Source organism: Calypte anna, chromosome 1, assembly GCF_003957555.1.
Source record: "Calypte anna isolate BGI_N300 chromosome 1, bCalAnn1_v1.p, whole genome shotgun sequence".
Lineage (NCBI taxonomy): Eukaryota > Metazoa > Chordata > Aves > Apodiformes > Trochilidae > Calypte > Calypte anna.
In genome coordinates this window covers 9,956,801-9,969,376 of record NC_044244.1, presented here as the reverse complement: position 1 = coordinate 9,969,376, position 12,576 = coordinate 9,956,801, and the positions used below count along the sequence as shown (strand labels likewise).

The following is a 12,576-nucleotide window of genomic DNA, read 5'->3' as shown; positions in this document are numbered from 1 at the left end:
ACCAGCAGTAAAACCAGAGCTGCAAAAAAAGTGGGTAGCAGATCAGGTTGATAAACTCAAGTGTCACAAGCCCTCGGCTAGTAGTGTCCCAACCTATTGGTTGTTTTAATTAGAAAGTACGTAATATTCAGAGTACAAATTTTGGATAAACTGGACATCTACAGTGCCAACTGATGTCAGCAGTGAGAACAAGGATTTGCAATGTGGTAAAGCCATGCAACTAGCATGCAGCATTGGCATGAGTCAGATATGCTGGCTTCTTTTCACCATACTGTCTGCAGATTTTTGCTGACTCCTGTTAGTTTCTAAAAATGCTGTTAAACTTATGTTTTACAATCTGTGTTCATCCTGAAAGTACAGATCATGAGGATCAACTTCGTCTAACTCTCCAGGTCTCAATTTATCAAAATGGCAGCAACTTGGTCTAGTGGGAATTTTTCCTGACCATGCAGAGGGCTTGGAACTAGATGATCTTTAGAGGTACCTTCCAACCCATACCATTCTATGAAAGAAGCAGATATTACGGTACATTTTCTACAAAGATTCTATTTTAAAAACAAACTTTGAGAACCAAGTGAACCAGAGGTGTTATCCATGCAGGTCATGCAAGTTTCTGAGGTAAGGTGGAAATTCAGCAAACGTACATCATAATAAACAAGGCTTAACAGTTTAACAACACGTTTCAGGTACAGAGGGATTTAGAGGCATTAGCAAACAAATTAATCTTGACAAAAACACTTGGCTGGCTAAATAGTAAGATACTGCCATTCCCTGCTTTACTGAGAGAAGTTAGGTACAAAACTTAAGAAATAATGTCAAGCAGATAGAGAGAGGCATAATAAACAGAGAATGCAGGAGACATATTGAAAAAGAGCTTAGCCAAAATACATGCAATTCAGGGTGTATATCATAAAAACCCCCAAACAAACAAAAAAACACCTAAATATATTTATTAAATAAAAGTAAATTAAAAGGCCTGTTATCTCTTCTATTTTTTTCTCTCTTTTTCCAAAATTGCTGGCACTGAATCAATTTATGAGAGAAGTCTCAGATCAAGAAATACTTGCTGTGTTAGGAAACAAACACACCACTATGCATAACCTAACGAAGTATAACTCTCCACAGAAGATGGTGGTTAAAAAAACCTCATTATTCAGTCTATTCACTTTCCATCTTCTTTTGACTCACTTTCCTACATGTATGTCTGTTCACTTTTTTAACTTGTATTTGAAAAAAAAACCAAACCAATGGACTTGTTACATACTTATCTAAAAAGAATAAAATTATATATGAGCCTAATAGAAAATATGGACATTCAATAATCTCTGAAAGAAGTATTCCAAATACTTACTAGAGAATAGTATACAACGAATAATATTTTATTCTAATTCAATCTACTATAAGAAACCAGCCATTTTGCCATACTGCAAAAGAAGCAACATCCACATTAACATCTGCATTTGGAACAACCACATTTCTGGATTAATCTCACAAAACATGAGTATCAACGTAACTCATAGGGCAGAGCACAACCCAAGAGCATTGTCTCCAAGTATAGGGATGTATTAAGGACCCACAAATTCTCTGTCAAATACACTATTCAAATCCAAATTGGGGGAAAACAGTTACTGGGAAGATTTGTTCAGCCATTTACAAATTAAACAATGTTTCTCAATAGTCCACATAGGAATATCATAAATCAAAACATGCCTTTTAATGGACTCTTGAACTTACCCCTCAGCATTTTAAATAGTCAAATGGGATACTGGATCTACTTGTACCAGAGTAACTTGCTGACTTGTAAGAGTGGGAAAAGAAATAGTAAAAACCCCAAGATTGCAATTCTTACTTCTAGCCATCTGTCTTTAATTACTCACATTCCTGCAGTATCAATAAACATGACTTTTCCAGCTCAGAGTACAAAATTTTTCACTTCATATTCTTAGATGGAACAGCTCCTGTGACTCAGTTTCCTCCTATGGAAAAGATCTGAATTCCTAATCAAGTCAGTACAAGCAAGGTGTGGCAAATTTCTACTCATTAAAAGAATTAGAAAAAATTCCCTATCATTGGTTTGTGTAAGACTACCTTGGTGGAGAAAGAAAAATGTAGCATGATATTAAAAGTGACAAAGGAGAAAAATGGCATGCCTTGATTAGGCCTTAGTCCTGACACCCATACCCAGAGAACTTACATAACTTTATTTTTTATGCCCACTTGAAATAAGACTTAGTCCATACATAGAAAAATAAAAATCCCACTAAAGATAGGGGAGGGAGAGATTATATTGCTGGAGTACATTTTAAGCTTTCAAACCAGCCTACTTGGGATCTTCATGGAAGAAACTGGATCACTTGAATTAGAACGTTGTTTAAATGAACGTTGAGCTCTTCTCCTTTTAATAAAACTTAATTTATCATCTGATTGTTATAAAAACTAGACTGTGGAATCAGCAACTGCTTCCAGTTCTTACTTACTTCACAAATCAGGTCAAAAGTGAATCAGAATTTATTATACTGAGTAAAATTTAGTGTTTTGCTCATACAGTTCAGTTGAAGCTCTACATGTGCGAGTGCTGAGAACAGAACCATGGATCCAACATATACCTCCATTTTAAAGATAATGACTGACATGCAAAAAGTTGTTCTTAGGCGACGTGACACTTAGGACACATTCTTAAAACAAAATTTCTTTCTACATTCCTTGATCACCTTTCATGGCTCTGGAGAAACAGGAACTTTCAAAATTAAAAGATGCTTATATCACCATGCAGAAAATGTTACAAAGACTATAGTTCTTCTGAGCAACTGTCAAATGAGAGGAAGCGAGAATGCAATTTCAAGAGGGTTAAAAATCCAATAAAGCATTTTTTTATGATAGTCAGCAATATTTTAACTTCACATTCATATTCTATGGGTATTTCAGGCCTGCCTCTGACTTAAAGTCTGATTTTGAATTACTGTAATTAACTGCAAAAGCTTGCTGATTTGTTGATGCAAAATAATGTCAATCTTTCTCATAAACTTGTTAGAATCTTTGTAAATAAATAGCAAGAAATACACAAAGAAATTCAGCTCTTTGTCATCAGGTTGCTTTCAGCACACAGAGAAAGGCGTTATAAGGAGGGACATAAGCAAAAGACCGAGGTCCTTTCCTTAACATCATTAGTGTAATATTCCCAAACAGTGAGCCATATTCTTGTAGAGTGTGCTTCTCAAAGAAGGAGTATATACATTTCACCCTGAAAACTTTTAAAATCTGGGAGGAGAGAAGGTGTGAAACACTGAGTTTGCTTAGAAGCAGAAGAGGTCAAAAATAGTTTGGAAAGCACTGGGAAAGGAAAAAACAAATCCCTCTTGAGCTGACTAGCTGCAGGCATATGTCATTAATTTTTAGCTATTGAAAGGTACTGTGGCATATTCTGAAAGCCTTTACTCTTAAAAATGATTTTTTTTTCCTCGGAATATAAACAGGATTTTTAATTTTAGCACCATAGTTTGGCCCTCAGTTGAGAATATCCAACCCATGAACATAACTGTAGTATAAATTTAGCTGAGAGGGATTTCAATACCAGTGTTACGTATTTGCACCTGAAACATGAACCTCTCCTGCACCAATAGTATGTGCGTTACATGGTACTGCTGGACATAAAAATAATATTCTGCAAACAGCATTGATTCTAGTTCTCTTTTGCTATTGGAAATCAAGAGGAAAAGGAGAATCACAGCACTGTAATAGCAATGACCAATTTGCTATAGTAAGAAATGGCACAATTTATGCAAAATCCAGCTATTGATCTGATCCTACAGATCTAATATATATTTGAGAAAAGTTGAGTTGGATCAGGATATTCAACAGATGCAACAAGAGAAATAAATCTGAGCTGTAAACTCAAAGGCAAACATTTAAATATTCATTGATACCTGTCTTGCAGCATCTGTAGATGGAACAAAAAAGCTGATTCAGAAACGGGATAAGAATGATCTAAGACAATACACAGGCAATGCCCAGGGGTGAAGACAAAAATGCAGTTATTATTTTGCATTTAAGTTCTATGTCTTTTCAAGATGCTAGATATCTTTTACCTGGACACTGATGCCACTGAGCTGTCATTCCTTATTTCAAGAAGTCTGAGTCAGCATTCATAAAAGGCATAAATACAGGATGGCATCTGGCTTTAGCAAATTGTATGTATGGACCACAATTTTATTCCAGTGTTATGTTCTGGTAAATCTTCTCTTCTGTTAAAGCCGATATTTTAACAAGGCACCAGAAAACAGAATTTTCTGTAGTCCTTAAGATCAGCTTTTGTCACTAAGGTCTTTATAAGCACTCTGAGCATGACATAAATCCCAAGCACACAGGGATCAAAAAGATTCTCTGTTGCTGCAAAGACGTACAAAACAGTCTGGGGCCCAAATCTGTTTCTACTACGTTTAGTACAGAGCAGAGTCGTTTTACTCTTAAACTACTAAAGTGCTTCTAAACTTCAACTCCTGTCTTGCAGAGGTTTAAGTCAATCATGGATCTAGAAGTTAATACTACCTTGGGTAAAGAATTCCTGTAAAAGGAAAGAATAAAGGCATAAGTATGTCAGATCACAGGTATCAGTGGGCAAATACAGTCTATTTTTCTTCCTTGTTACAAAAGATTAAAGTAATAATGATTTGACCATTGTCATTTTAAAATGCTCTGATAGATTAATATTTTAAGATCTGTACAACATGCCTTCTATATAACAATGAATACGTTTCAGACTAACGTACTGCCAAGCCCCAGCTCTCTTTCTAGCAGCTGAATTCTTGGATAAAATCATTTTGCAGGGTATGAGCAATGCAGTTCTGAAAATAGCATCACTGAAAAATGAAAGATGGCAAGAACCTCTATAATGCTGACTTATTTCAATGAAATTTTATCTCTTATGATCAGTATCTATTTTCCCATTTTTGGCTGAATTTTCAAATATAATAAAATGTAAATCTAAAGAATTTGTTGATTTTAAGGCCTAAGCATAAATGTCTAAGAGACAAGCACAATAAGAAAAAAAAAAGTTTCCACTCACAATTTACATCATAAGAAATGTAAAACAGAAAAAAGCTTTGTAGAACCAAGTAATTTGCATTTATCACAACCACATGTACACAAAAGGAAACTAACACCACTCAACAAGCTGCTTCTCATTTATCCTTAAGTATGATTCTGCTAGAAGAGTAGATTGGAGTGATAAGTTTTAAAATACCATTGGGTTTATACATCTTGCGTAACGCTCAGCTTTCAGACATGTGCTGCTGCGAAAACACTAAGAGGTGTTATTGCACTTCCCTGATTCTATAGAAATTACATCTTTTGGCTTTTTTTCCAGTGCCCTGGGGTATGAAGGTACTCTTCAGCAGACAATATTTTCCTTATAATGAAGATTTTTAAATAGATTGGAAAATAGAGTTGAGAAGGATCCTGACATTTTGCAATTCATTAACGCAGCTGTCTTTTCTAATTAACATCAGCAATAAAATTGGCATTCTTCTATCACAGATTTTATGCTAAAACTGAGACCATATGTATATGAAAGGTGTCAAAATCCCTAAGTCTGAGAGCAGAAACAGATGAAAAGAACACAGTATAAATATCTTCTATCTACATTCAGTCTCTGATTTTGTATAGAAAGTGATGCTGTGTACCAAGCCCAGCTAGATTCTCAGCAAGACCTACACTTGTTAGGTCCATGAGCTGACACCAAAAATACAAATGTCCCAGTTGTATGAGCTTTAATTCATATGACTCATCTAGACTTCCCTAAGTTGTCCTAATGACACCAAGAGTAAGGATGATTCAAGGTAATAAAAATTTCCTGCTGGCATATATACATGTATATATATATGTGCATATATATATGTACGTAAGTTAACTTTATCCCCTCTATATTATTTTTATCCTCAGATATTTTACCCTTATTTATCTAAGTATCACATCTGTCTTGAATATAATGTGTAATTTAATTTCTATATACAGAAGAAGTGACTGAGAAGGAAAAAAGACAAATGAGAGTAAATGAACAGGGGAGGAAAAATAGAGAAAATAAAATAAAACCTGACATCATCTAGAATGATATGATTACAGAAACAGTATCATTGATACTAAAAGTCTCCATATGTAGGTTTGTCAAAATTAAAATATTTTGTTTTGTTGGCTTGTTTTTTTTTCTTTTTAACCAATACAGACAGGCTTATCAACAGAAAGCAGCAGATACTTCTTTATGTCATAGTTTACTCACTATCTGTAAAAATATCAACACTGTTAAGATATCAAAAGTATCCTTAAGAATTATAAAATATTTTTAGGCTCAAGGCTATATGTTCTAATGCAGCACAGATAACAGACATACATTCATTCCTATGCTACCTTTATCAGGAAACATACAAACTACATTTATTTAACAATATTTTTTTCTCAAGTGTGTAGACATGTGGAAGACAAGTATACATGGTTAAAATGAAAGAAGTGCTTTGTGTACTCTGTCATCAGTAGTGTGGTTATAGTGGCAGAAATACTATATCAAAAACTTATTCTCTTGTAAATGCAAAATATCTGTTGTGCTGCCTGTATAAGTGAAATTTTTGGAGTTGCTGTGTTAAAAGTAAGAGCATGATACCCTGTACCAACATATAACAGTTCCCTAGTACATGATACTATGAAAATTATAAATTTCAATGAAACCTAGTATGTATTGACCAGTAGCTACAGCCTTATAGCCAAAGATCAAGACATAACTACTTAAATAGTTCATTAAAGAAAAGTCTTCAATATATGTGGTGAAATATTCCAACACAAGAAAAAAACCCCAAATGATATTATACCACCTGATGAGATTTTCAATGCAAAATTGTCTCCTATTTCATAGAGCACAATCCTTCACTTAAAATTCTCTACACACTGCTGGATAACTAGGGCCCTTTTGGCTTGTCAAAGAAGTAAAATTAATGAAATTACTGAGATTCTATAAAAAAAAAAAAAAGCATTTCTTAAACCTCCAGCATTTTTTGCTAAAAACGTTTCACACTTCTATACTACTGTGTTGGTTATAAAGACCTCTGAATGTTTTGGTAAAAGCACATTAAAATATTTGCTGATCTGGAAGGAACAGATGACTGAAGGAAAAGTGACTGTACACTAACAAGTTGTTGATGAAATAATGAACTATACAACCCTGAATATGGACATTTTTCATATAACATCTAGAAAATACTGCTTCTTCAGATCAAACTATTAACTAATAGAAAAAGAGCCTAAAAATACTGGGGAGAAATCAAGTAAATAAAAACGCAACCATCAGAAAACATCCAGTTCATCAATTATTAATGTCCTTTATTTCTTTATTATCTTTTGTGGCTTTTTTCCTATTTTTATTATTACTAAAATATAAAATATTTTATATTAAGAGGATTTACATCACTTCTCTTTGTTCTTCCCCATTTGTCATCTGTAGTACGAAACAGAACACCGCTATCAAGTCTCTCAAATACAATTAAAAAAATGTTTCTCTTTCACCTGTTACATCATTACTTTTGCAAAGCAGCTCTCCCTGCATCAACCTGTTGTTGTGCCTTCTAAATAAACTAAGTCTTATTTGAACTTTGACTTAATTTCAAAGGGGAAACATTACTATGGAGAATGGACAAGTGCTACAGATTGCTTCTATATATTCAATGGAATAATAATGAGAAAAAAGAAAGCCAACAGTAAGTAAGATTGTGTAGAACATGGAAATGTTATTGACTAAAACCATGTTGAGAATTACTTAATCGTAGCTATAGTTATAATTAAAGTACATTATATAATGTTTCCCTGTTATTATTCCTTCTGTTATGATGAACAGTAAAGGTAAATTCTGAGAGGAATTAGCGCACATGGACAAGGGACAAAAACTGTTTAAGGAAGTAATCATGTTATGCTAAAAGTGATCTAGACTTGTATTTGAAATTAAATTTTTTTTCATAGAGTATTCTTTTAATTTCAATATATTTTATATTTATTTTCCTTTTAAAACTAGAAAAATCTGTGTAGAAGATAAATTGTAATTAGTTTTCTATCACAACCTTCGCAGCTGAATAAGAAACAGTAAATACAAAAACTCAAACACAAGAAAAGCACTGACTTAAAAAGACCTGGCTTTGTATTTTGTCGCTCTTGGTTCTATATGGCACATCTTTATAAACTGCAACACGAGAATATTTTCAAAGATAATTTTCCCTTCAATTGAAGGCTGTATTTATTCAATTTAGAAGATATTAAGTAGTTACTTTACACTAATCTTTTTTATTCCTTTCTTTCATTTACCAGTAACAGCAGCCCTTTGAGTCTTTCATATGGAACCAATACTCAGAACTGAATCCAATTATAACAACCTACCAGCAGTACTAATTGGTGAAAAGGCATTGCTGGTAATTGCTGTAAACTCATCGCCCTGCACAGGGTGAACGAAGGCAATAAATTCTACCCAGCGTTAAACAATAGGGAAGACTACCATTCGCATTGTTTTTCTTATGTAAAATGCATTAAAGTGAGTCATCCACTTAAAAGTTACCTACTGGTGGCTTTAACCCAGATTCAGGGACCAAGGTAAGTGCTTCCGAAAAAAATAAAAAAAGAAAAAGAGAAGAAAAAAGAAAAAGAAAAAAAGGGGGGGGGGAAAAAGAAATATTAAAATCCTCGCTACTCCACAGGGTTTTGTTGTGGGGATTATTTACCAATGTGTAAACTAATCTATAGTAATATGTATTGCCTTATTTTTGCCTTTCTTTTATTGTACGCTTTCATTATGTGATCTTTCCACTGGTCTGGGCAACACGTTCATGCGAACAAGCATGCAGCGCTTCACAGATTTCTATCTTACGGCCACACAAAACATAAAAGCTGTTTGCACCGAGGGCATCCACCAGCTCTCGCAAAGGTATTTTTTGTGAAGCAACGATTTGCAAGGCCAACGCTGAAGAAATCAGTTCTTTAGTTATGCTGCTTTAAGCGTGCTGAACCCCCTGCGGAGTGGCACACGGATGCGCACCCCCCCCCCCACCCCACCAACAACTGCGGGCAGAAAACAAACCCCGCGGCGTTCAAAATATCCCTGGTGAGCGCTGGAACACATCCAGGTAGGAGTGAGCTTAAAGCACAGGCTCCAAACTCAAAGCAGTGCTCGTCTGCCTATTTCACATGACTGCCGCAGAAAGGCAAGAAAAGCTGAAAAGCTGCCTTTTGCGTTAATTCTAATAAAATTGCGAAAATTTTAATTAAAAAAAAACCCAACCAAACTATATAAAAATAATAATAAATTTTAAAAATAGTATTAGAACTCTAGCCAGGCTGAAATAACCTTTGTGGGAGGAGGGGGCGGGCTCTGTGTAACTCGAAACTTTCCTCTCAGCACGGCCGAACTGCCGGGGGTATATTTAGAGCTGGGATCTGCTTTGGAGCAGGGCTGTGAGGCAAAGTCTTTACCTCAAAAGTACCGCCGCCCGCCGTGACCGGCGCACTCTCCCCGCCTCCCGGCGACCTCCCCAGGGGGGGAACCCTCTGCCACTGCGACTCTTTCCCAAGCAAAAACAGCCGAAATCCTGCAATTTTAATTCAGCGCCACTTTCCGCACGCACTTACTTTTTTTCCCTTTGTATTTTCGCCGGCGTCGGGCTCTCCCCGACCCAGAGGTGAGCCCCGGCCGTGCCCTCCGCCCCATACCTCGAGACCCCACGGGAACTTACGTGGTGGCAGAAGGGAAAGGTCCCTCCGACGAGTGGTTCATCACCAGGGACTGGAAAAGTGTCAGGCTAAAGACTAGCAGCCAGCCAGCAGCCATCTTCCTGATCGAAGATCGATTCCCCCTTCCCCAAGTCGGCGAGACAATAATAATAAATTCAATTATTGTATGTGTGGTGGTGAGGGGGGGCTGTTGTTTTTTAAAGCCTCCTCCGCTCCCCCTCACCCGCCCACTCGCAGGAGGCGCAGCCCAGAGATGTGCGGAGAAGAGGGAGCGTGGCCGAGGGTGGGAAGGAGGAGGAGAAACGATGGAGATCTGTGGGTGGAGAGGGGAAAGAGGAGAAATAAAGAAGAGACAGAGAGAGATAATCTACTCTCTGCTACTCCAGCAGCAGCTCCGGCTTCATCTGATCCGCCGCCATCAGGGATACTTTTGCAACAGATCTCCGCTCACTCTCTGTGTGTCTGTGTGTCCTTTCCTGATTTATTCCCCTGATTGCAGAGCAGAAAGAGGAGAGAGGCAGGCGGGGTGGCGGTTCCCGAAGGAGGAAAGAAGAGGAGAGAGTTGGGAGACGGGCAGATCGCTCCCAGCTCCTGCCTTCCCTGCCGGCAGCGGGGACAGCCGGGGCGGGGAGCGGGGGAGGGCGAGGGTGTGGGCCCTGTGGCGGCCGCGCTCCTTACAAGGCAGCCGAGGAACTCCCCGGGCTGGGCCGGGCCGCCTCCGGCCCCCTCCGAGGCTGCGTGCAGCACCTCCCCGCTACCCCACGCTATTTTTAAAACCGCTTCGTGCTTTATTTTAATTCCTCCCCTCCCTCTCCTCCCTCCTAAGCAGCAGCAGTAGCTTCGCACAGACCGTGTGCCACCCAGCCTGGGCTGCGTTTGTATACTTAGACTTGCATATATAAAATCCGCTCTTGCCGCTGCCGGCTGTAGCAGCTTTCCTCAGCTCGGAGGGGCCCGCGCGGTTCGGTGCCGCTGACACAGCCGCTACGCGGCCGCAGAGACCTGCCCCGCCGAACGCAGCCGGCTCACCGGAGCTGTGCGGCCGTCCCCGCCCTCCGCAGGGTCCCGTCCCCGACGGGTCCCGTCCCCGGAGGGTACCCGAGGCAGTTCTGGGAAGCGGGACCCTGGGGGACACGGCTGGGAGTTTTCCACCTCCCGCCCCAACCGCATCTCTAAGCTAGATATTAATTTTGGATTCCTTTGAAAATTCAGACGACAAATTCCCTCTTCTGTCTTTTATTTTACCCATGTTCGCGAATTCCAGTCTCTGTGGCAACTATGTATTCCCTGTACAAATGGAGAAAGTAATCCAGGGAAATATTTTTAGATTATTTACTCAAACAATTAAAAGTTCAGTGAGATTTCGAGTCTATTTTCCATCTGTAGATTGTTATTTTTTTCTTTATTTTGTATGTTTATTTTATTAAATATAATTATATATATGTATATATATAATTAGTTCAACAGGTGAAAATTAAATAGCAGATCAAATTTTTCTGTTGTTTTCTTGCCCTTTGCATTTAAGGGTTATGTTATCTTGGATGTGACCTCACAGCAACTGAACTCAAAACAATTTCTTTAAATCAGAAAAGTACTCATCTCTGTTTTAAAGGTGGGAAACGGACCAAAGCTGAGATCCACAAGTGGAGAACTGAGTGATCATGTTGTCCAGGCTCCAAGCCAGAATGATATTTCAGTTGCAATCTGTAAAGCATTCAGTCACTTATCGACATTGTTTCTGGATTGGAGCTGGCATTTTGGAGCTGGTGGGAAGAACTCCCAGTTGTCTTCATCTATCCACCTACCTGTAGGGACGTAGGATTCAGGGTGTGGATCCAAGTCTGAAATATCAGTTTCTAAAATGATACTGCAGCCTGTAGACTCAGGCAATCCAAAGAGTACATAAAGCCCAGCTCTTACAGGTATCCATAGTTTTCCCACATAAAGTGGCAGCACTTCCAGTACTGAACTATCCCTGCTCATCTGGGCACTTCCACTTTCCTACAGTAGTGTTAAGGCAGGGATGGCCTTTGCTGCAATGTGTAGCAGGTAAATGCACAGTCATGGGCATGTGACATAGGGGTACTGCTTCACAGAGGATTTATCAAGATAAGATCTTAGGAGTGGAGTAAAGGGTTGGAGAAATTCACAGAGGAAAGGGGCTGGAAATGTGTAGTAGTTCATGTTGCCCAAGGTCATATCAGATTTACTTTTTAGAGTGTAATTTAAGGCAACTCCTCACTCCTGGGGACCCCCACAGGTTAAGGGGCCAGTATCTAGAGAGCATCAATTCAGTTATTAATGTGAATACTCCCACCAAAAGACTGTTTCTGTTCTTTGATAGGACTCTGAAAATTGGCGTGAGTTCATACCTGAAGTCCACTGAGTTCGACAAACTAGGTGTTCTTCTGTTAGTTGTGTCTCAAAACAACTACAGCCTCACAGTGGGTACTACAATGATGGATTAACACTCTGGCAGCACTTCTTCAGGATAAAGGATGGAAATGCCCTGTTTGGTTCCTTCCCTGCCTGAAACATCCAGCATTCGCCCATGTCAGCTCAACAATAAAATGTTTGTGTTCAGTTCCCAGTTGTACTTCCCCCTGGGGCCCTCACAATGTTCACCAAGCTGCGGCCAACAAGCTGGGAAAGAAGTGCTCTCTCACAGAAGTGAGCGGACAGAAAAGGATGCACATGTTGGTCAGGGGAAAGGGAGTGCAAATCACTGTGGATACCCACGTTGGAAATGGTTTCAGTAGGTGAGAATAAGCAAGACTGCTCTTCCTCAGATGTAGTGGTTTAATATACAGGAGACAAAGGAAGATC

At 38.6% G+C, this 12,576-nt stretch overlaps 1 protein-coding gene across 2 annotated transcripts in view; it reads right to left on the bottom strand.

Moving 5' to 3' along the window:
• Window positions 1-10,360, bottom strand: part of CACNA2D1 (calcium voltage-gated channel auxiliary subunit alpha2delta 1) — a 372,848-nt gene extending 362,488 nt beyond the window's left edge. For both annotated transcript variants that reach the window (XM_030446297.1, XM_030446305.1), the window contains exon 1: window positions 9,753-10,360. In XM_030446297.1, coding sequence (XP_030302157.1) covers window positions 9,753-9,847 — 95 coding nt within the window. In that variant the 5' untranslated portion in view covers window positions 9,848-10,360. The remainder of the gene's footprint in view (window positions 1-9,752) is intronic.
• Window positions 10,361-12,576: the final 2,216 nt, after the last annotated feature.